Below are 24,975 nucleotides of genomic sequence, written 5' to 3' on the forward strand. Positions count from 1 at the left end.
CGGTGGGCCACGGGGCTGTATCGGGGCCCGGCCAGAGGATGGTTAGGAGTCAGTAATCCCACCCCCCCATGTGCTGCGAGAGGAGTTGCAGGAGTTTTTACAAGACGTCCGCGGCTCCCGCAACAGCTTGCTCTCCAGCGATGGGGGGACTTTCATCAGATCCTCCGGGCCGTGAGTGCTCTTATGGGGGAGGGTAAAAGGACCGGGAAGCAGGCTGCCGCAGCCTACCAGTGGGTTCGTGGCTTCCGTGACTCATTGCTCACCTACGGGGTAGGTCACAGTTTGCTGAGTGGCCCAATGGGGGCTGCGAGTGTCCCTGCCAGTGAGGATCCCCCCCAGCCCTCCTCATGGCACCACTCATCATTGCAACGTTGAACACCTGGGGCTGTAGGATGGGTCTCCGCAGGTCCCAGTTGCTCTTCTTCCTTCGGGGGGCGGGGGGGTACTCTGTGGTTTTCCTTCAGGAGACCCATACGGATCTGGCTGCTGAAGACAGCTGGCAGCTGGAATGGGGGGACAGGGTCTACTTTAGCCGTCTCATAGTTCGTACGGCTGGAGTGGCGACCCTGGTCTCCCCCAACCTACAGCCCGAGGTGCTGGGGGTTGCCGAGGCTGTGCCGCCTGCTGCACCTCCAGGTCCGTATGGAGGGGCTCGTGGTCAATCTCATTAACATCTATGCCCTGGCATCAGGCCCGGAGCGGCTACGATTCTATCAGCAGGCGTCCGCTTTCCTTGGCACCTTGGATCCTCACGAGTGCCTGGTCCTGGGTGGGGACTTTAACACCACCCTCGAGGAGCGGGACTGCTCGGGGACCGAGCACTGCCCTGCCGCTGCGGACGTCCTCCGGGAGATAGTCGAACACCACTCCCTGGTGGACGTCTGGCGCGACCACCACCCGGACAACATTTCGACATTCACCTTTGTCCGGGTGGAGGCCCATCAGTTGCGCCACTCCCGGTTGGACCGCATTTATTTATCACGTTTCCACCTTTCACGGGCCCACTCCTCCAGCATCCGGCCAGCCCCCTTCTCTGATCATCATATAGCCACCGTAATGGCCTCTCTTTGTGCGGAGAGGCCGGGGCCGGCCTACTGGCATTTCAGCAACAGCTTGTTGGAGGATGTGGGCTTCGTGACATCCTTCTGGGAGTTCTGGCTGGCCTGGCGAGGACAGCGGCATGCCTTTCCCTCGGCGCGGCGGTGGTGGGACCTGGGGAAGGCGCACGCCCGGCTCTTCTGCCGTGACAACACCCGGGGCGCCAGCCGACGGAGGCATGGGGCGATAAAGCAGTTGGAACAGGAGGTCTTAGAGCTGGAGAGGCATCTGGCCGCCAGCCCCGAGGATCCGCCCCTCTGCGGAACAGGCTGGGAGAAGCGGGAGGAGCTCCGGGCCCTCAAGGGCCATTGGGCCCGGGGTGCCTTTGTTCGATCCCGCATCCGCCTCCTTCAGGAGATGGATCGCGGCTCCCGCTTCTTCTACGCCCTGGAGAAAAAGAGGGGGGCCAAGAAGCACGTCACCTACCTCCTTGCAGAGGATGGCGCCCCCCTCACGGATCCGGCGGAGATGTGCGGGAGGGCCAGGGCCTTCTACGCAGGCCTTTTCTCCCCGGATCCGACTGATCCTAACGCTTGCAGAGTGCTCTGGGATGAACTCCCGACGGTCAGCGCGGGTGACCGAGACCGGCTGGAGCTGCCTCTCACTCTGGCCAAGTTCTCGGAAGCCCTCCGTCGCATGCCCACCAATAAATCTCCGGGCATGGACGGGCTGACCGTGGAGTTCTACCGCGTGTTCTGGGGCATCCTCAGCCCAGACCTAGTCACCCTCTCGGCCGAGTCTTTGCAGAGCGGGGTCCTCCCTCTTTCGTGCAGGCGAGCCGTGCTCGCTTTATTGCTAAAGAAGGGGGACCTCCGCGATTTACGAAATTGGCGTCCCGTCTCGCTCCTCAGCACGGACTACAAATTCGTAGCGAAAGCCATCTCGCTGTGGCTAGGGTCCGTGCTGGCGGACGTGATCCAGCCAGACCAGACCTACACTGTCCTGGGCCGCACCATCTTCGACAACCTGTATCTGGTCCGGGACCTCTTGGAACTCGGGTGTAGGGATGGTCTGTCGTTCGCCCTCCTGTCCCTGGATCAGGAGAAGGCGTTCGACAGGATGGATCATGGGTATCTCCTGAGCACTCTGTGAGCATTTGGCTTCGGACCCCAGTTTCTGGGTTTTCTCCAGGTGCTGTACGCTTCCGCGGAGTGTCTGGTTAGGCTCACCTTGACCCTGACCGAACCGGTCAGCTTCGGGCGAGGAGTACGGCAGGGGTGCCCCCTCTCGGGCCAGCTGTACGCTCTGGTGATCAAGCCCTTCCTCTGTCTCCTCTGCAGGAGGTTGATGGGGTTGGCGCTGCGGGAGCCGGAGCTGCGGCTGGTCCTGTCAGCGTACGCCGATGACGTGCTCCTCGTGGTCCAGGACCCGGGGGACTTGGCGCGGGTGGAGGCTTGCCAGGCCGTTTACTCGGCAGCCTCCTCCGTCCGGGTCAACTGGGTCAAGAGCTCTGGCTTGGTGGTAGGGGACTGGCGGCAGGCGAGCTCCCTCCCACCCGCGTTTCAGGCCATCCGGTGGAGCGCGGGTCCGCTGCTCTATCTCGGCGTTTGCCTTTCTGCCACGCATCCGTCTCCGCCGGGGAACTGGCACGGTTTAGAGGGCAGGGTGGTAGAGCAGCTCTGGAGATGGACAGGACTACTCCGGTGTCTCTCCCTTCGAGGAGTGCTTAAATCAACTAGTCCTGTCCATGCTCTGGTACCGGCTCAACACCCTGGTTCCGGCCCCGGATTTCCTGGCCAACCTCCGGACGTTGATTCTGGAGTTCTTCTGGTCAGGACTGCACTGGGTCTCTGCAGGGGTTCTCCATCTACCCCTGGAGGAGGGAGGGCAGGGCCTGAAGTGTCTCCGCACTCAGGTCCATGTCTTCCGCCTCCAGGCCCTGCAGAGGCTCCTTTATGGTGCAGGGAGTCTGGCGTGGAGCATACTGGCGCACGCCTTCCTGCGCCGCTTCCGAGGGCTCCGATATGACTGGCAACTCCTTTATCTCCATCCAAGAGGTCTTCCGCGAGACCTCTCTGGGCTGCCGGTCTTCTACCAGGACCTCCTCCGGACCTGGAAACTGTTCACAGCGACCAGGTCCGTGGCGGCCACCGAGGGGGCAGATCTCCTCACGGAGCCCTTGCTACACAGCCCCCAGCTCCGTGTGCAGGTGGCGGAGTCCCGTTCGGTGCGCCAGAGGTTGGTCCTGGCAGAAGTCACCATAGTCGGAGACCTCCTGGACTACGACCGGGGAGACTGGCTGGATCCCCTGACGCTCGCTCAGCGCATGGGGCTCTCCAGACCTCGTACTCCCCGATGCATACTTCAGGAGGTGAGGGCCGCTTTGCCGCCCGCTGCTCGGGTTTACCTTGACCAGGTCCTGCACGAGGGCACGCCCCGCCCACCCTCCACCCCCGGCCTACCCCCGGCCCTTTTCATTGGGCCCCTGCCCCGTGGACCCAACCGACCCCCCTGCATCTTCACCGTGAGCTTGCTGCACGAGCTGCAGCTGGTCTGCTTCCAGACCGCGCCAAGGAAACATTCTGTTGTGAGACATCAGCTTTTGTGCTTACGAAGAGCTCTGTGTAGCTTGAAAGCTTGTGTCTCTCACCAAGAAAAGCTGGTCCAATAAAAGATATTACCTCATAGAAATAATACAAATGTTATTTATGTGGATCCAGGAGGCTCAGGGAGCCAGCCATACAACAGAAAAAAACAAATCCAGAGCGATAAAAATAAAATAAAATCCCACACACATGAACAAGGGTATCTGATTATACAGGGAAAACCAGAGGGGGTTTTTTGTTTTGTTTTTTTTAGAAAGAAAATCTTTATTTAGGAACATGGGAACAGAGGAATTTTTTTTTTTAAAGAGAAAGGTGAGCTAAGCTATTAGTTCAATGACATGATTAGGAAGCTAACTATTTAAATCAGGTTCCAAAGAAAAGCTCTATTAAAAGAGGAAAGGTGACATTTCACATTTAATGAGAGCACAATTGGCAAACATTTCAAAAACCAAAAGTGTTTATAAAAATTTAGTTCTAAAATGTAAATATGGGGAAGAAGACAGACCTAGGGCCAGTACTGGTCATTCTAAAAGCACCCTTTGAGAAAGACGAGCTTTAAAATACTTCATTAACATATGTTAGAAAATCCACAAAGGCTGTGGATTTAAGCAGATAGCAAGTTTCACACTGTAGGACCTTCTGCTTGGCAAAAGCAACATCGGCAAAAGCAAGTTGCTGACTTCAGACATGAGGTTGAAGTGCAGGGCAGGTGTGTGAGCGCAGAGACTCATCAGTACCAGGTGCAAGGAACAAGTCTTGAAGGCAGCCACCATTTAGAGTTTTAAAACTGATAGGGTTCTCTGGCAGTGGTGAGGCCATTGCTAGAATACTCTGCTTAGTCCTGGGCAAGAAGGTGTCGTGATGGACGAGTGGGGAGGAGAATTCAGAGAGGAGTAATAAAAGGGTCAGATGCTGCCCTTGTTCACAACAGCGTCTCTCTAGAGTGACTCCAGCTAAGCCATTTTCGCCAGTGTAACTGAGATGAGACTCTGCCTCAAAGCGTTCCAGCAGCCAGGGAGATTGCGGTAGGCCAGGTCTACACTAAGAAGTTATGTTGACCCAGCTACGTCACTCGGGTGTGAAAAATCCACACCCCTGAGCAACCTGGATTTGTGCTGGAAATGTCCCACCTTGATTATCATACACATTGTAAGGAGAGTGATCACTTTACATAAGCTATTACCAGCAGGAGAGTGGGGTGGGGGGAGAGAAAACCTTTTGTAGTGATAATCACCCATTTTTTCATGGTTTGTGTGTATAAAAACGTCTTCTGAACTTTCCACAGTATGCATCCGATGAAGTGAGCTGTAGCTCACGAAAGCTTATGCTCAAATAAATTGGTTAGTCTCTAAGGTGCCACAAGTCCTCCTTTTCTTTTTGCTAACTCCAAGTGTAAACTGCACTAGGTCGATAGAAGAATGTTTCCATTGACTTAGCTACTGCCGCTCCGAGAGGCTGATTAACTATGCCGACAGAAAAAACCTCTCCCGTTGATGTAGTGCGTATCTGTGCTGAAGTGCTGCAGTGTCATAGCTGCTGCTGGAGCGGTTTAAGTGTAGACACAGCCTTAGATGGAAAGAATGAAATGTGTCTAGGTCCCTCTGTATCCTATCCCTGCCCTCCAGCGTATCTACCTCTCTGTGTAGCTGTTTGAAGCACGTGTACGATGTGTAAACAGCAAGGAGGGAGAGGATTTGTATAAAGTGATCCAAGGGGCAGTGACAGGAATAGGATGAAATGGAGCATAGGAAGTTTTTACAACTGAGATTTATAGATGGTAAAAGAGTTTCCCAAGGAAGTGGCACCAACTTTATCACTAGAATATTTAAAAGTAGACTGGGCAAAGCACTTGAAAGTGTAGAGAACAATTCTACACTGGTGAGAGGATGGACAGATTGGTGCCTTTTCCATTTCTAATTTCTGTGCTTCATATAGTGTCACAGATTATTTGTATAATGCACAAAAAATGTGCTTTCCTGGCTCTTTTCCCTTAAGAGGTAATAGTTTTTATTTCCCTTCAGCAGTTCTATTTGTCTGATAGTGTTGGTTTTTTTTCTTCTGACACAGAGGGTGCTCCCAGGTGGGGATTATCAGGGCACTGATCGAAGCAGGCATCCCAGTTGATATGATTGGAGGAACTTCCATTGGCTCATTCATGAGTGCCCTGTATGCTGAAGAGCGTAGCTATAATCAGATGAGGATCAAAGCAAGGCAATGGGCAATGGTAAGAAAGTAGAATATATGTTTATATTCTTTTCCACTTTTAATGTATAGGAGTTTTGACATTAGCCACAGCACACATCGCAGCACAGAAGGAGCAGTCCAAGGTCAGAATACAGCCTCTGGATGTTAGGAGAGGTGAAGAAGGGTGTTTGAAATGGCTCTGATATGTTTGTTTTACCAGTAGTGAAGGATGAGATGCTGCCAGTGCCTTATGCAAAAGTGTACACTGCCACAGAGCATGAGAAACTTTGTTGGCAGAGTGCAGGATGCTTCCTGTAGACAGAACTGGTGTCTATTGGAGTGAGGCATGTCAGCAGCTCTGTACAGAACTAATCTCCATAAATCAGGAATCTGATGTTTTGATCATGGAGCATATCTACCATGTCTGTTGGAAAAATAGAGCGCTCTTAGGGCACTCTGCTGGACTTGATCATATTTTGTAACATTACACTGCATCAGTAGGACAAATGCCTCACTCTGGTGCTGTACTCAGCTGCATTCTTGCTGTGGATCTGGCTTTTCTTTCTCTCATTATACAGGTGGGTTTGGGGTGGATGTGTGATGGGGAAGGATCACATTAATGCATTTGGTGCAGTAAATAGACAGTACAGGAGCTTGAATTTAAAGTAGGGCTGTCAAGCGATTAAAACAATTTAATTACAATTTAAAAAATTAATTGCAATTAATTGCCCTCAAACAATAATAGAATACCATTTATTTAAATATTTTAGATGTTTTCTACATTTTCAAATATACTGATTTCAGTTATAACACAGAATACAAAGTGTGCAATGCTCACTTTATATTTATTTTTTATTACAAATATTTCCGCTGTAAAAACAAAATAGTATTTTTCTGTTCACCTAATACAAGTACTGTAGGGCAATCTCTTTACCATGAAAGTTGAACTTACAAATGTAGAATTATGTACAAAAAATAACTATTCAAAAATAAAAATGTAAAACTTTAGAGCCTACAAGTCCACTCAGTCCCATTTCTTGTTCAGCCAGTCAAGTTTGTTTACATTTGCTGGAGATAATGCTGCCTGCTTCTGGTTCACGTCACCTGAAAGTGAGAACAAGGTGTTCGCATGGCACTGTTGTAGCCGGCGTCGCAAGATATTTACATGTCAGATGTGCTAAAGATTCATGTGTCCCTTCATGCTTCAACCACCATTCCAGAGGACATGCGTTCATGCTGACGACAGGTTCTGCTCGATAACAATCCAAAGCAGTGCAGACCGATGCATGTTCATTTTCATCATCTGAGTCAGATCCCACCAGCAGAAGGTTGATTTTCTTTTTTGGTGGTTCAGGTTCTGTAGTTTCCACATCAGAGTATTACTCTTTTAAGATTTCTAAAAGCATGCTCCACATCTCATCCCTCTCAGGTTTTGAAAGGCACTTTAGATTCTTAAATCTTGGGTTGAATGTAGCTATCTTTAGAAATCTCACATTGGTACCTTCTTTGCGTTTTGTCAAATCTGCAGCAAAAGTGTTCTTAAAATGAGCATGTGCTGGGTCATCTGAGACTGCTATAACATGAAATATATGGCAGAATGCAGGTAAAATAGAGCCGGAGACATACAGTTCTCCCCCAAGGGGTTCAGTCACAAATTTAATTAACGCATTATTTTTTTTAACAAGCGTCATCAGCATGGAAGCATGTCCTCTGGAATGGTGACTGAAGCATGAAGGGCCATATGAATGTTTAGCAATCTGGCACATAAATACCTTGCAATGAAGGCTACAAAAGTCCCGGGCGAACGCCTGTTCTCACTTTCTGGTGACACTGTAAATAAGAAGCGGTCAGCAGTATCTCCCATAAATGTAAACAAACTTGTCTGTCTTAGCAATTGTCTGAATGAGAAGTAGGACTGAGTGGACTTTGTAGGCTCTAAAGTTTTGCATTGTTTTGTTTTAGAGTGCAGTTATGTAACAAAAAAACTACATTTGTAAGTTGCACTTTCACGACAAAGAGATTGCACTACAGTACTTGTATGAGGTGAACTGAAAAATGCTATTTCTTTTGTTTATCATTTTTACAGTGCAAATATTTGTAATAAAAATAATAATATAAAGTGAGCACTGGACACTTTGTATTCTGTATTGTAACTGAAGTCAATATATTTGAAAATGTAGAAAAACATCCAAAAATAATTAATAAATTTCAATTGGTATTCTATTGTTTAATAGTGCAATTAAAACTGTGATTAATCACGATTAATTTAGTGAGTTAATAGCGTGAATTAACTGCGATTAATCAACAGCCCTAATTTAAAGGAATGCCTCCCAGTCCATTTTGAAGACAGGCTGTATGTTAATCACCCAAAGCTACCCATCAAGCAGCCAGTCTGTCACTCCAAACTTGTTATGAATTTGGCACATCAGTCTCAGGATATTTGCCTAGTTCAGGGGGCAAAGGCGAGAGAATCCTTCAAGTCCTGGAAAATCTTCAGATAAGATATTTTGAAAGCACAGATGCTGGTTTTCTCCTAAGGAGACAGAGAAACCTGCACAATGATAGCATTGTAACACGCAAGGCCCTCGGCTGCCAGAGAGGGATTGTTAAGTTTCCACTACCATAGTGGTAGGTTGGGTCTGTGTGAGTTTCTGAGGACTGCAGGGCTGAAATAGACACCCATTGCTTCTGCATGTACACCAGCCCTACTCTCAGTATGAATGTACATCTTTGCACAAGATGGTTAGCTGGTGTTTATCATTGTTTCTTGTCTTTATATGTGCCGGAGTCTGTTTTCTTTCCAAGTCTGACCATATAACTTTCTCTCTTTCACTTTCACATGCTGTCATCTTTTGAGTAGAAGTGATTGACTGAGGTAATTCTTCTCTAAACTAACTAAGAACCAAATGTCTGATGTAAGATGTAGCCCCAGTGTTCCAGGGGTCAGGTACTGCATTAGGGAGGAAAATGTTGATTATTTTTTTAAATATACGAAACTCTGGGTTTTTTAGCTACACTTAGCTGTGTGCTGACTGTTCAAATAACAATTTATAATTTGTTTGAGGAATTAAAAACACCAGAAAACATGCACAAAACTGCCCTAGCATCAAGCAGTGCTGGTTATAGATGACTGATGGTAAAAGATAGCATTGGTTACATCTGGGATCTGCCAATTATAAAGTGATTTAATGTATTTATTTTATTTCTAGTTTTTATATAAAAATTGTTTCCAATTTGGTTTTTCTAATGAAAGGAAAGTGACCTGATGAAGTTTCCTAGCTGGATTGAAACTAACAGTCCTCTTATATCTTGTGAGACTTAAAGTGGGAGACAGAGAAATCTGCAACTGGCATCTTGCAGATCTATTCTAACATTGCCTTTTGCAGGTAGCTTCTCCAGCTGTAGTCAGCTGTGGGTTTGGCTGCTTTCCTAGCCAAAGTCACAGTTGCACAAATAACGATCCATGCTGTAGGTTTTAGTCCTGGGATATTATGATAGCATTGTAACACGCAAGGCCCTAGGCTTCCAGAGAGGGACTGTTAAGTTTCCACTACCATAGTGGAAGGTCGGGTCTGTGTGAGTTCCCAAGGACTGCAGGGCTGAAATAGACACCCATTGCTTCTGCATGTACACCAGCCCTACACTGTGTAAATTTACATGTTTGGCTACTTTCCTAGCCAAAGTCACAGTTGCACAAATAATGATCCATGCTGTAGGTTTTAGTCCTGGGATATTATTCATGTGCAGCAAGGATGTGTCAAGGTCCCTGCCTAAGGCTATATCTTATCATAGAATCATAGAATATCAGGGTTGGAAGGAACCTCAGGAGGTCATCTAGTCCCCCCACCCACCCAGTTACACTTCTAAAATGGGATGGACTGTCAGACGTTATTTGAATAAACCCCTAGATTGAGGGTTCCCACCTTTACCAAATACACACACAGTCACTTCAAGGGGAGTGTCCAGATAACAAAGCCCACAAACTTCCCCACGTTTTCTGCTTGTTTTTGCTACCATAGCAATCTCAGGTCCGCCCTTCCATCCCACTCTCCCTTGAAGTTCACTTGTTCCCTGCCCTCCCAACTCTAACTCTGCACCCATTTCCCAACATGCCATTATCACTGCAGCAGTCTTGGCTTCACAGCACCATTACTAGAGTGCAGGGGTGTTATTCTGAGACCCTATGGAGGGATTTAAGAGAGGTCATGAAGGTTTTGTGGATTAAAACAGCTTTAAGTAACTTCCTGTAACTCTTACAGCTCTGCAGCCTCTTGAAATGGTAGCTCGAGCTTGGTGCCTTTTGAAAGCAGAGATTCTGGGCTTCCCAGTGGTTGCAGGTGCTGGGTCACTACACTTGGGTGGCTGAAGAGGCCTCACAATTAAACTGGCACTCAGTAACTTTGTAGAAATAAACTTAATTTAGTAACAATAGATCAGCCTTCCCACACCTCTTTAAGGTTTGGGAGGGAGCGTGCTAGTCTCCTCCAGTGCACACAAGTCTACCATAAGAATGGCTGGTGGGTTGCACCTCCAAGAGAACTGAATTGTCATGGGGGGACAATCATCCTCTCAGTCTGAAAAGCCCTTTCTTTGCAAGCCTTTGAGATGAAGAGAGCTGTATCTGTCAAATGTTATTTATCATCCAGATGGGATAGACTTTTAAATTGTACATGCAGATTTTAGTCTAATTTTATTGATACACAAAGCATATGTTGTCAAATGGCTCATTCTTAGCATCGGTGCTGTTCTGTTAATCCAGTGTGGAGTGGCCCCACTTTCTATCCAGACTGCCGTATCCCTGCAATGTACAAATAAAAACTAGGTAATATTATCCTCAGAAATACTGATTTCATCTTATTATTGAAGAGTGCTTTGAAAAGCTGCTTGGGATTTTTATAACCATTTTGACAAGCACACACCATTCCACATGCAAAACAGGAGTTGCTTAATTATTTAGGGAGATGTCAAAATGTGGCAAGATAAGAACAGACAGCTCTGGGTGATGGCCTCTTCACTGCGGATGGCGTGCTGTGGGACTGGATCCAGCAAAATTATTTTCTGTGCCGCACAAAGCAGTGGAAGCCCAAAGTGGCAAACTTTTTAAGATTATGGGAGTGTGACTCTTCCAGGAATGGCTTTTCCACATACTTCCCCGTCACATCACAAATTACAGTAGCTGTCTTTGAGACCAAGGCTTTGGTGTGACTTTCTTCATTACCCACTAACACTGTTCCTAGTGTCAGGAGCTCAGAGTTGTTAGGGAGTTCATGAAATCCCTTACTCTCCACAGAGGGCCTAATCTGAGTCTGTTACAGAGACTCAGCCAAACACCAGACAGCCTCAAAGTTCCAGGGTCCAAAAGCTGCAAGATCACTTCTGCCCTCCCCACGAGTCTCCATGAAAACTTCTCCACTGGGCTTGCTCAGAGGCAGGAAAGAGGCCAGATATTCAAGAACCAGTCAATGGGAGGATCAGTGTGTTGCTAGAGGAGAACAGTCTGGAAGTAGATTTTTACAAAATCAGCCTGATACATAAAGGCTAGAAAGCCCCTGTTCTGTGGAAACATCCTTTTTTCCCCTGCTGCCCTAGTTCCCATTAGCTGTGGCTGTTGAAGGTTATGGTTGTTTAGAACCACATGTTCTGGCTTTCGTAGCCTATAGGGACCTTATTATTTACATTCTCTATTGTGATGTATTAAATAACTTCAACTGGTTTCTGTGCCACCAGCCCACATGAGAAATGGCTGCAGGACAAAAAAGCTTTTAGGTATTTTTAGAAATTGGCATCTCTTTGCTAGTGTGCTTGAGGGGGGACACGCAGTTTAATTTGGTGGGATCTCTGGATATAATGGACCAGCCAGTAAATAATGGCTTTCATTTGCTATGCTGCAGATGGGGTGTGAAACTCACAGAGCATATCAATTATGTACTCTACTCCATTTATTCTGTTGTGCTTAGCAAGTTACAGTTTTCTATATAATTTTTAAAGCTGATAATGAATCCACACTAATATTATATCAAAGTATATATGATCCACTTACAGTTCTTACTATAGAAAATATTTTGATTTTATGTAGTGCCTATATTAGGTGGCTAAAATTTTTCCTATCTTAAGGAGTTAGAGGTTGGAAGAGCAGTGACTGGGCACATGCTCCACAGAGCCATGCACACAGCCTCATACATGCAAACAGGTTTTGATGAAAGGGGAGTTGTTAGCCAGGACACTGAGGGTATTAGCCACTCTCTGGCTCCCATGCTGGCATGCTGGCTCTTTGCAGCCTGGCATCACAGCCCAAATGTTGTTTTGCAGGACAAAGGAAGCCATCCTCTGAGGGCCACACTGCAATATCAGGACTGGGTCTAAATCCAGAGTCCCATTGCGGGACATAGGGCAGATGAAAGTGGGTCAGAGGGTGCTGTGAACGTGACATAGCCTTCTGGGGAAGAACACTGAGTGAGGATTGCAGTGTGATGTCCACAAGTTGAGGGCCACATGTGGTGTTTTCATTGTGGGAGGCATACAGCTCTCATTAGGAAGTAGAGAATAATTAGTTATTAGGTACTGCACTTTGCAAATCACTTCACATCCTACACTGTTGGGGTTTTTTTGTTCATATGCCAATCTTCATGTATATCAACACATACAAGTACAAAACAATGTAAACAAACACAAACCTAAGAAGAAAATGCAGGCATTGCCAAAGGCATTGGCATGAACACCAGGCAAGGATACTAAAGGAAAAGAGAGCTCATTCTACTCTCAGGAGGTGGGAAAACTTCCCTGTGAGAGGTCCCAGTGAGTGATAGCACATACAGCTGAGAGATAGCAGAAGTTGGTAGTCAGACGTGAGTGAGTGCTCTTATGTTAGCTTCAGATCTAACACAGTCATAGCACAAGCCAAGGAATGTTTAAGGTGAAATGCAGAGTTTTTAAAAAGTCCCTGATCCATAACAGGCTGCATGTAAACAAATGATAAATAATTCTGCAGTTTAAAATACCAGCAGCGGGGCACACACATTTCAGGTGTGCTTTAGCCTCCTGTCTGTGGACATGAGGAGTGCATCAGCAGCCTGCTCTAGAACTCTCTGGTGCGATTTACTGCCATTAGCACAGCTCATTAATTTTAAATTGCATTAAAAAAATCTTTTTAAGCAATCGTGAAGGTTTTATTCATTGTATCTTCCCAGGGTTTCTATTCCATTTGGACAAGGAAAGCAGGCTGATCGGTTTCTCCTTTATAGTACAGTTCAAGTGAGCTTGCTTTGATTCCCATGCACTAGCCAAGTGCTGGTGTGTTTGGGTCCCCGCACTAGAAGGGAACATTGAAGTATTGAACATGTTTTTTGTGGAAGCCTTTAAAAAGCAAACATGAAAACATTGCTATTTAATAGTCACAGACAATACAGTAATATGGAGTTAGGGCAGAGAAGGTCTTGTCTGTCAGTTAGGGTAAAATGCCTTACCCAGATGTTGTAACCATCCCCAACCCAAGTGTAAGCGGGGGAATGGTCCCGCTACTGTGGGGAGCTTTCCTGGCTCCTGCGGTATCCCAGTGGCATTGGCTAGAGAAAGGATCTGAGTCCCCGCTCCCACCCCCTTTACCCAGAGCCCTGCCTGACCTCGAGGGCTCCCCTTCCACTCTCCTGTGCAGCAGAGTCCTCAGAACCCCAACAAGGCTGGGCCCAGGATTCCTGAGAGGCTGAACCCCCAATCTTGTCATGGTCACTTAGGACAGGGGTTAGGGTGTCCCCACTCCAGGGTGCTCTCTCCTACTTCCTTGGCCTAGTGAGCACTACATTAAGTTCAAACCAAATATTTATTAAACAGCAACTGTAAGAAAAATAAGTATAAAATGGAAAAGGGTAAAGGAAATAAAGAATCTTCCCTTATGGGCACAGGGAACACCACAAACAGCCATCTCTGGGATGTAAGGCAAGTTCACAGTCTGTTCCTCACCCGTCCTAGACCTCCCTCTCAGGTCCTGGCTGCACTGGGGTGATATTGTGGGTCAGACGCCTGCTCTGGCGGTGGCCTCAGGCGCTAGGTGCCAGGGACACTTCTCCCCCAGTACAGGCCCCTCCCCCCGTTGGCTTCACGTCGTCTCCCCTCCTCCCTCCCCCACCCCGACCAGCCTTCAAGGCCCTCTTGTCTGGCAACGTCTCCTTCCACTCAGCCCTCTGCCCAAGGTCCCACTTCACTCTCCCCAGCTCCTCGCCGCGCTCAACAGTGGGGTTACTTGTGGCATGTCTAGCTTCCTCCATCTAGCCTCTGGCCCTGTAGCTGGCCAAGGTAGCTCAGCCCTTACTCACCATAGGCACGGATGGTCTGTGCTTCCCCAGCTCCAGGCTGTTCCAGCTCCCCAGCTCTGCCTCTTCTGGCTCAGTGCTGTTGCCCTGCCTCCAGCCCAGCTCTGGCTCCAGCCTCATCTGCCTTCTGGGCTGCTTCTCTGGCCCCTCTGATGCTGGCTGCTGCTGCTCTGCCTCCAGCTCAGCTCAGTCTGCTGCTCTCCCCTTAGCTCTGCCCTATCCTGGCTCAGGCAGCTCCACCTAACACAGAGGATGTGCCTCAGGCTCCTGACTCTCTCATTGGTTTGTCCACCCTATCAATCAGGGTGGCTGCTCCCCATTGGCCTTGGGGACTGTCAACTCAAGATCCTCATTTCTCTTTAGCTCTTCTCCTTTCTTTTGGTACTGGGAGAGGGCCAACCAAAAAAACCAACCCACTAAGTTTCAATAAGGGGCCAACATAAGCATTATAAACCCAGGAAATATAGAGCTAAGGGTGAATTTAAAAGAAATCTAAACATGCCTATGGTCCTGCAATGCACCAAAGGCACCCAAACAACCTTAACTGTCCCCTGTAATGAAACTTTCAATTTTTATAGTTCCAGAGGAACTTAAACTGATTTTTAAAAATATTATATCTTCCCCCTTCCCCCCCATGCCACTACAATATTGTTAAGGTTTTGGATGCTCTAACCATGCATTTTCAGACTTTGAACTATCTGGATTTCTTTGAAGTTCAGTCTTATTTCCTGGGTTTAAAGTGGTTGGGTTTGGAATAATTACAACGTCCATGCAATGTAGTTTACTCTAAAATATTGACACGTATGCTCCACCTTTAATCAATTTTAATATAGATTTCCCTTGGGAATTTCTTTGCTTGTTGGGTTTTTTCAAATTATTAAAGTATTATACATGAACATTAAACAAGAACCTGAAGAGAATATAAATATGTAATACTAACTTTGAACCATTTTTTAAAATTTTAGCTTATACAGTTAAATTCACCCAGACGCTCTGGTTGCCAGTGTCCTGGCCAGTTAAGATGAGTTTATGGCAGTTTTGCATCTCCAGAGAAAAACAAAGTAGCTGGTGTGTGCGCTTCAGTGGCGCCCCTGTCTCCTGACTTCCATGTTACCCTGCATGCAGTTTCCTCTCACTTCTGCACCCCATACATTCCCCTGCTCACAAACCCTAGTTTTCCTCTGCTCATTGAGTGGATCTGGTGCAGTAGGTAGTTTTTGAAAATACCTGTTTTAGTATTAATGATCATGTTTGTTTGTTTTTAAAAATGCAAATATATCCCTCAGCAGAGGGTGAACAATAAAATCATCTCTCTGATGAACTCATGAAGAATTGCCATCTTTCAGAATGGCTGCCATATCCTGCCAATTGAGAATGAGGCCACAGACTGTACACAGTTAAGATGTCCTCTTTACAAACGCACACTGCCTTGGGAGTGAAGCCAGGCTACTTTTAGGGACGATATTGGCCTTCTTTATTTTCGAAAAGTAGAGAAGGGAGCACTAGGGAGGAGCAGGTAAAGGCAGGCGATGAGCCATCTTTGCTAAGGGCAGCCTGTACCTTCAGCCCCGCGAAGAGCAATAGGAGATGTCAGCTATTTTGGAAGAGGACAGCTCAGCTAAAGGAGAAACTTTCAGTTATAAAGAATAAGAATATGTTATTTTGAAGTAGAATTAATTACCATTCATTCTAAAATATTTCTTCCACGGTACCTTACATACAAGGTTTCAGCGAGTATTTACTCTATGGGAAGTCTGCATTGTTAAGACCAGTAGGGACAAAAACAGGTATGACACTGGGCACTAAATTTCTTGAAGGTTCTAGTTAACAATTTAATTATAGCTCATAAACTAATGGATTTTCTGGTATGTTCCCAAAAATAATTTTATACTTTTTTTTTTTAAAAAAAGTACTTTAATTTTGGACGGATTCACTGTATTTGTCACATATAACAGGTTGAATCCCTCCTTGAAGTGTAAAACTTACCTCACTATTAACTCTGGACCCATGACCAGCATGTTCATTATTAGGTTTGGCAAACTTTCTCCACCCTCTCAAAGCCTTAAGTGTGCAAAGGTGTGAAGCTGACAGTTCTGTTATCTTCTGCTAAGGCATTTCAGCTCTTTTAGGGGTTCCCTATTCAGCTGCTTTTAGTTGACTTGTTTTTATAGAACTTTGTTTTAACAGGTTTCAGAGTAGCAGCCGTGTTAGTCTGTATTTGCAAAAAGAAAAGGAGGACTTGTGGCACCTTAGAGACTACCCAATTTATTTGAGCATAAGCTTTCGTGAGCTACAGCTCACTTCATCGTGTAGCTCACGAAAGCTTATGCTCAAATAAATTTGTTCGTCTCTAAGATGCCACAAGTCCTCCTTTTCTTTTTGTTTTAACAGTCACACTGTCTCGGAGCAGGTAGAGTATCGATAGAGGAGAATGGAAATCATGATGTGGGCTAGTTCTGCACTTTCTTAAACCCTTGCTAAAGTGAAGAGGCAACTAGATGTTGATTACAAATCATTTAATGGACTGCAGCCATAGAGGCCTTGTTGGTGCATTAATCCGCCCCAGTTCCTGCGTGCCTAAGCCCCATTCATTAAGTCGTGGAAAAGATGTGGAAAGGAAAAAAGATTTTTGTCTAATAAAATGCTATTTCATTGAGAAAAAGAATAGTGGATTATTCTCTTGGTGTGGTATTTAAAATTGACACAGTAAGTGGGAAGATATCATTTGCATATTTAGATGTCTTGCATTGAATTTTAATTTAATTCGGTATAATATACTCAGACATTACGCTTCTGTAGTCCTGTATTTCACTCAAGCCCAGATAATGTAGCTATGCTAATGGATTGGAGGCTTCCTGATTTTCAAATTAAATTAATAAACTAGTAAATTAAATAAAGGAAACATTGTTTAGCACAAAGATTTAGCAAATCTGAAATTAAAAGAAATTCCATGAAAGCTTAATTCTTGTTTGGGCCTGTTACACTGAAGATATTTGAGAGTGCCTGCCTGCCTGCCTGTCTAATCTAAACTCATTTATTTAGCTACACTAGATGAACCTGTGTTATGTTTTTTCTGGAGGCCCAACATCATCATAGCTCAGTGCTGGTTTTTAAGAAAAAAGATAAAGAAAGTGCTAATTGATTTAGGAATAAAAATTATTTACACTTCTATAGAGAGGCTCTGGAAGCTCTAAAAGATGAATGAATTCAGCATGACATCACCCTTGCACGTCGAATTATATGGATTGAAGAAGTGTTACACCGAGGCACAAAGAAATTATAGACGTGCCCAAAAATGAGCAAGTGGCAGAGCCAAGAATAGAGCCAGAAATCCTCACACCCAGCCCCCTGTTCTAGCCCCATATACCATATCCCTGTGCATCCCAGTCAGGATAATCTAGCTTTATAGTGTCATTTCTATGTAGCAACGGGACAGATCATATACAGTATAGTAAAACTTACTCATTTTAGCGTCAACAAAGAAGATGGGAAGTGCTGAGGTCCTCTAATCCTTCCATACTCCACAGTCTCCAGAAATAGATTGGGTGGGAAATGTCCACCTAATGGCAGTGCCCATGTTTTTCTGCTGTAGAGAGTTTGCTACTTTAGTGTGGACTTTTACATAAACTAAGTAATGCAGATGCATATTTTTCTGTATCCTTAATAGAAGCTAAATACAGAGTTTGAAGTTATTTTAATCTGTGACACCCAACAAAGCAGATATTGTTTGTGACCCTTGCTGTTATGTTTTTGGTTCTTTTGATGATTGTGTTCACCAGAGTAGCTCGCTCATCTTTGCTTTTAAAGTTGGAACAGAACCTCACTCCAAATGCAGATGAGTAGGATTTCAGTGGGTTTCCACCATATAGCTCACCTTTGAAATATTTTCTTCCTACTTTTAGGAAATGAATTCAGTGTTTAAGACTGTGCTAGACTTGACATATCCAATAACCTCCATGTTCTCTGGAGCTTCATTTAACAATGGCATCAGCAACATCTTCAAAGACAAACAGATTGAGGTAACTTGCTTGTTTGCTTTAATGTGTAACAAATGTTCTGCTGTTGGATTGCAATAGAAAGGTCTGTTTTTTCTATGCTCATAATAGTTTAGGTATTCTGGCCTGATGTACAGCATGCTGTAACAATTAACTTAACATTGCACCAGCCTGGGAGGGAGGATTTACCTCTAATGCCATTTTAATGGAATTTGGACCTACCATGTGGTAGGTAAAATATCTGTTTAATCACTTCTGTTTGGATTGCCAATTAAACCTGCCTGGCTGAGAGCCTGAGTCAGAGCCATGTGACCTTGTCACTCACTGCTGGGTTGTGCCTCCTTTTGGTGTTCTGGGGATTAGCTCTGCCCAGTTTAGCGCCCCCTTCTGTCTCCTCCACTGTCTGCACCTCTCCTCCCGTTCACAGATTCGCAGCACAGCTGCTTTGTGACTTAGCCTTCCAGCCAGGTCACACTGTAATTCCCCTCCCAGTGGGGAGTCCTTCAGAGTCTTTCTGCTCAAGTGCATCAGGCAGTCCTCCTCATGCCCAGGCCTTGATGCTGCCCCAAGCAGTAATACTCTGCAGTGGTTGGTAGGGGACCTTAGGCCTGCCCTCTACTTTGGGTTCCAGTCCAGGGCCTTGTAACAAGAGGTTGAGGTCTGCAGGGCACCCACCTTACTGCTCTAGCCCCTGAACTACTTCCTACTGTGTTTCTCCAGGTCTCCAAGTCAGATCTCTCTAAGGCCTAGTAGGTCTCAGGAGTTCCTTCCCCGCTTCCTTCTACCTTACTCCAGGGAGAGAGGCTACAGACTTCCTCCCTGCTGCCAGCCTCCTGGCCTTATGGAAGCCCCTGGCTGATCCCTTCCAGGTGTCCTTTCTAATCAAGGCTCTCCAGCCTAATTCACCCTCATTTGCTGCTTAATTGGCTGATTGGGCCTGCCTGCCTAATTCAGCTCTCTCAGCGTTGGTGTGGGGAGTACACCTGACCACAAACCTAAATGGTTTTTCATTATTGTCTCGCTAGTCCAGTCGGTAATTCTTTTAAACTAGTCACTCTTTTGAAAGAAGAGTTTGTGTAACCCTTTGGGGTGCATTCCACAGAAAGGGCTTAAAAAAGTGCAGTGAACATTTTAAAATGTGCATTGACTTTTTAAGAATGAACATACTGAATGTTAACCGTTTCTGCTCTCTGTATTGTAGGTCAGGACCTTTTTGGTCATTTTTAGGCACTGTGTAAGATGCCTGTGAAACGACTGACATGTGAAATGTCACCTCATCCTCCACTGTCACTGTCATAAAGCACATGATTAAAAACTCTTCTCCCAGCAATCCCAATCAGGGGAGCATTTGTCTAGCTCAGGGGTCGTATCCCATTTTGCTCAACTGTAATCCATATGCCTGCATGTTTGTCAGAGACGCTCCCAGTGCAACGCCTTGGCTGCAGGGCTAATGCAATCCCTAGATGTATACATGGGAATCTCAAATAGGAGTAGGGACGTCATATAACCTCTGTTTTTTGGCACTGGTGCAGCCACTACTAGAGTATAGTGTCCACTTCTGGTGTCCACAATTCAAGAAGGATGTTGATATATTGGAGAGGGTTCAGAGGAGAGCCACAAGAATGATTAAAGGAATGGAAAACCTGCCTTATAGTGATAGATTCAAGGAGCTCAATCTATTTAGCTTAACGAACAGGTTAAGGGTGACTTGATCATACGTACCTACCCGGGAAACAAAAATTTGATAACAGGCTCTTATATCTAGGAAAGAAAGGCACAACACAGTCCAATGGCTGGAAGTTGAAGCTGGACAAGTTCAGACTAGAAATAAGACATATGTTTTAAAAATGAGGTTAATTAACCATTAGAACAACTTAGCAAGGGTCATGGTGGATTCTCCATCAGTGGCGATTTGTAAATCAAGACCGGATGATTTTCTAAAAAATCTGCTCTAGTTCAAACAGGGATTAATTCAGGGAAGTCCTATGACCTGTGTTATACAAGAGGCCAGACTTGATGTTCTCGATGGTCCCTTCTGGCTTTGGAATCTGTGAATCTCTTTGGAATCCTCTTGGTATCAGACTATGTTTAATAAACAGCTTTTTTAAAAACGTACTGCATCAAGAAGGCTAACGGCATTTTGGGCTGTATAAGTAGGAGCATTGCCAGCAGATCGAGGGACATGATCATTTCCCTCCATTCGGCATTGGTGAGGCCTCATATGGAGTACTATGTCCAGTTTTGGGCCCCACACTACAAGAAGGATGTGGAAAAATTGGAAAGAGTCCAGCAGAGGGCAACAAAAATGATTGGGGGCTGGAGCACATAACTTATGAGGAGAGGCTGAGGGAACTGGGATTATTTAGTCTGCAGAAGAGAAGAATGAGGGGGGATTTGATAGCTGCTTTCAACTACCTGAAAGGGGTTCCAAAGAGGAATGATCTAGACTGTTCTCAGTGGTAGCAGATGACAGAACGAGGAGTAATGGTCTCAAGTTGCAGTGGGGGAGGTTTAGGTTGGATATTAGGAAAAACTTTTTCACTAGGAGGGTGGTGAAGCACTGGAATGCGTTACCTAGGGAGGTGGTGGAATCTCCTTCCTTAGAGGTTTTTAAGGTCAGGCTTGACAAAGCCCTGGGTGAGATGATTTAGTTGGGGATTGGTCCTGCTAAGAGGCCTCACCAATGCTGAATAGAGGACAATGATCACATCCCTCGATCTGCTGGCAATGCTCCTACTTATACAGCCGAAAATGCTCCTTCTTGGCAGCAAGGGCACACTGTTGACTCATATCCAGCTTCTCGTCCACTGTAACCCCTAGGTCCTTTTCTGCAGAACTGCTGCCGAGCCATTCGGTCCCTAGTCTGTAGCGGTGCATGGGATTCTTCCGTCCTAAGTGCAGGACTCTGCACTTGTCCTTCTTGAACCTCATCAGATTTCCTTTGGCCCAATCCTCTAATTTATCTAGGTCCCTCTGTGGCCTATCCCTAACCTCCAGCATATCTACCACTCCTCCCAGTTTAGTGTCATCTGCAAACTTGCTGAGGGTGCAATCCACGCCATCCTCCAGATCATTAATGAAGATATTGAACAAAACCGGCCCCAGGACCGACCCTTGGGGCACTCCACTTGATGCCGGCCGCCAACTAGACATGGAGCCATTGATCACTTCCCGTTGAGCCTGACGATCTAGCCAGCTTTCTGTCCACCTTATAGTCCATTCATCCAGCCCATACTTCTTTAACTTGCTGGCAAGAATGCTGTGGGAGACCATGTCAAAAGCTTTGCTAAAGTCAAGGAACAACACATCCACTGCTTTCCCCTCATCCACAGAGCCAGTTATCTTGTCATAGAAGGCAATTAGGTTAGTCAGGCATGACTTGCCCTTGGTGAATCCATGCTGACTGTTCCTGATCACTTTCCTCTGCTTCAGAATTGATTCACTGAGGACTTGCTCCATGATTTTTCCAGGAACTGAGGTGAGGCTGACTGGCCTGTAGTTCTCCAGATCCTCCTCCTTCCCTTTTTTAAAGATGGGCACTACATTAGCCTTTTTCCAGTCATCTGGGACCTCCCCCGATCGCCATGAGTTTTCAAAGATAATGGCCAATGGCTCTGCAGTGACATCTGCCAACTCCTTTAGCACCCTCGGATGCAGCACATCAGGTCCCATGGACTTGTGCTCGTCCAGCTTTTCTAAATAGTCCTGAACCACTTCTTTCTCCACAGAGGGCTGGTCACCTCCTCCCCATACTGTGCTGCCCAGTGCAGTAGTCTGGAAGCTGACCTTGTCTGTGAAGACATCAGCTGTCACCACCTCAGAAATAGACACTGATGCAAAATGGACAGTTATAGAACCCAGCTACCCCATTATCACTGTTATACCTGCCGTACAGAGAGAGAGAAATTAACTTTGCTAGCACTTGTTCACTACTCATGCCAGTAAAGATATTGAGACTGAAAAATGAGTATATGTAGGGATGTGTATACACAAGAATGTCTCCTAAAAGTAACAGTGAGACTTGCGCTAAGGAGGACTCCCACTGGGCAAACCCTTGTCTTAAAGGATTATTTCAAAGCGTCCCCAAAGTTTCCAATACAATTTTGTTTGCCCTTTAAAAACTGACTTCTTCTGGGCATCCACATTTTCTCATCTGTAATTGTGTAAGACGGGTTTTGCTGTAAAGAGTGCTAATGTTGTAGGTTAACATAACTCCAAAAGGAGTAAATATAGACTTTTACAAACATAGGTTATGGATCTGCTATACCCTGTATTGTATATTGAGAATCTCAAAAACCTTCTTATTTTCCTGGAAATATTATTTCATTAGTGTTAGGAAAAGAGAACATGGCTTTTCATCCCAGTTGGTTATACATAAAGTGTTTGCTTTAGAGCCAGATTTTTAGCCACCCACGCAGGGCTCGCATTTTCATCTCTGTGTGCAGGCATTTATGCGTATATGTCCCTGTGTTAGAATTGCTTGTCACCTTATGCCCAGGGTTACTGATGACTGTAAAACTGACACTTCCTGTATTGCAGGATCTGTGGATTCCTTACTTCACTATCACGACTGACATTACTGCGTCAGCCATGAGAGTCCACACAGATGGTAAGTGTGTCCAGATAGCCTTCTGCGGGGCGGGGGGTGTCTCTGAGCTTGCAGTGATGTTTGAATGCCAGCCTTTCTGTATAGTTTCATTTCTTTCCATCCCTTTACTTTTCCTTCGTCCTTCTCAGTGCTACCTGCTGAACACCAGATCCATGGCTGCACACAGATTACAAGGAGCCATAGCACCTGAGGAATTGAAATAGGCAAGATGATTCACTGCGTGGAGTGTAAATTAGTTCATGGACACCAATGTGTTCATAAAAACATGCATGGAATACAAAAACTCCCCCTTAAATCAGAATTAATTGTAAAAATCATGCATTTAAATAAAAGCCCTCATGAATCTAGCTGTTCTCCCCAGGAAGAGACATGGGGTCAGATGCTTATTTACAATAAGGCCCCTTTGTTGCTCTGGCACTATATAGGGATCTTTATAACTTTAAGGCTGTCTTACATTGCCAGAGCAGTGTAAAAGGGTCTTAGTGTAAATGAGAAACCAGGCCCATTGGTTTGATGACTATTTTTGCTTATGCAATATAGTGACCTCTATATGCATCCGATGAAGTGAGCTGTAGCTCACGAAAGCTTATGCTCAAATAAATGGGTTAGTCTCTAAGGTACCATAAGTACTCCTTTTCTTTTTATAGTCACCTCTGTTTGGCTCCCGATTATTGTCCTTTTCTGTGGTTTTTCACAAAACCATTTACAAATATGGCTGAGTTCTCCCTGCTTCTTTTAAACTGGGCTGTTGGAGAACTTGCCTCTTAGTAGGGAAGTGACAAACTTGCAAGTATGCTACACCAAGCTGGAGTGTTCCAAGACAATAGATTAGAATTTAGCCGCTATTCACAACAGTGTTCATTTTCAATACTGGTCAGGTGATTTTCTCTTTGAAAGAAAACAGTGACAAGTTTTGCGCTCTACCAGCCATTGCACCGTGTGGCTTTGATCACTTCTGTTTTTCTCTCAGTAAAACATACCCATCTGATTCCCATGTCTTCCTTCTAAACACTTGCAATAGCAAAGGGATAAGAGGAAGCCGGGAGCTTTCCCTTTTAGTTCTCTCATTCATCATTCCCTTGCAGTCTCCTCTTCTAGGGGATCATAAATGGGCTCTTCAAGTGCCAAAAATCTCTCATAGGAATTGCTTCCTATTTATTGAGATGTAATGAGTTACCATTTGACATTAATGGAAATTGATCTTATGGTCAAATTTTGTTCAGCACCAGCAGCCTTATCTTGGTGGAGTGGTTTGTGGAGAGGCCTTTAATACTATAGAACAGCCTATATCTGAAATACCAGTTATGAAGACACATTGTAAAATCAATAGGCAGCCACTTATCAGTGCTGGCTCCTGCTGGCACATCTTTCTGCTTTCCTCCTCCCCCACCAGTGTGTCTGTTTTGTTAATCCAGCTACATCCTGCTTGGCATTTGAGAACACAGATTCCTTTTTCCAGGAATAAGTTTTAAAATAATAACAGAATATTAAAGCATAGGGGAAACCCTGAGAACTGCTCAGACCAGTCTCTGGAATTCAGTGCATGCATCAAAAAAATAGAGGGAAAACCCCCCAAACACCTCCACCTCAAGCATTATTCAGTCTTCAGTATTCTATTGACGAGATCCCAAAAGCCAAGCTTTTCCCCATCTAGAGATCCCCAGTAAACCTATAACCAAAAGTAGTGAAGAGCAAACGTCCTACCAGCATTGACCTCTGATAGACAAAAGAAACACTGTTACAAATCCATACCCACCTCAGAAGATCCAGTAATGAAAGATTCTAGATGCAAAATTCTCTACACCCAGTTTGACCAGCAAGATTTGAAGTCTGATGTGCTAAGGGCTAACTATTGAGAGCTGAGCTTGTGGAGGGAACATTGCAACTCCAATTTAACATTAATATAATTAAACTTTACCCTTTGGTGTGAGAGTGACAATATGGCCAGTGCCTTCTGTTCTATTGTGGCCTGCTGCACTCTGCACAACATCTGTGAGGATAAAAGTGAGTGTTTTCACATGGAGTGATTCGCAGGCCAGGCATAGGCCACCAGAAAGTAGACCTGGCATCACTGGGGCTGGGTCCAGGCAGGAAAAGGAAGTAAGGGTTGCCTAGTTTTCCCCCATCCTTGGAAAGGAGGGGGATGTGGATGAAGAGATGTGATGCTGTGATGGGGGCCTGTAATTTGTAAACAATTTTTATTGTTGTACTCTTATCACTAGGGAGCCTAGAAATCC

The 24,975-nt window shown here is 45.5% G+C and overlaps 1 protein-coding gene across 2 annotated transcripts in view; it reads left to right on the forward strand.

Annotated features, from left to right (window-relative positions):
• Positions 1–24,975, forward strand: part of PNPLA7 (patatin like domain 7, lysophospholipase) — a 400,735-nt gene that overhangs the window by 324,836 nt on the left and 50,924 nt on the right. For both annotated transcript variants that reach the window (XM_074973884.1, XM_074973883.1), the window contains exons 27-29: positions 5,712–5,868; positions 18,037–18,153; positions 22,669–22,738. In XM_074973884.1, the coding sequence (XP_074829985.1) occupies positions 5,712–5,868; positions 18,037–18,153; positions 22,669–22,738 (344 nt within the window). The remainder of the gene's footprint in view (positions 1–5,711; positions 5,869–18,036; positions 18,154–22,668; positions 22,739–24,975) is intronic.

Source organism: Natator depressus, chromosome 16 (genome assembly GCF_965152275.1).
Source record: "Natator depressus isolate rNatDep1 chromosome 16, rNatDep2.hap1, whole genome shotgun sequence".
Classification (NCBI taxonomy): domain Eukaryota; kingdom Metazoa; phylum Chordata; order Testudines; family Cheloniidae; genus Natator; species Natator depressus.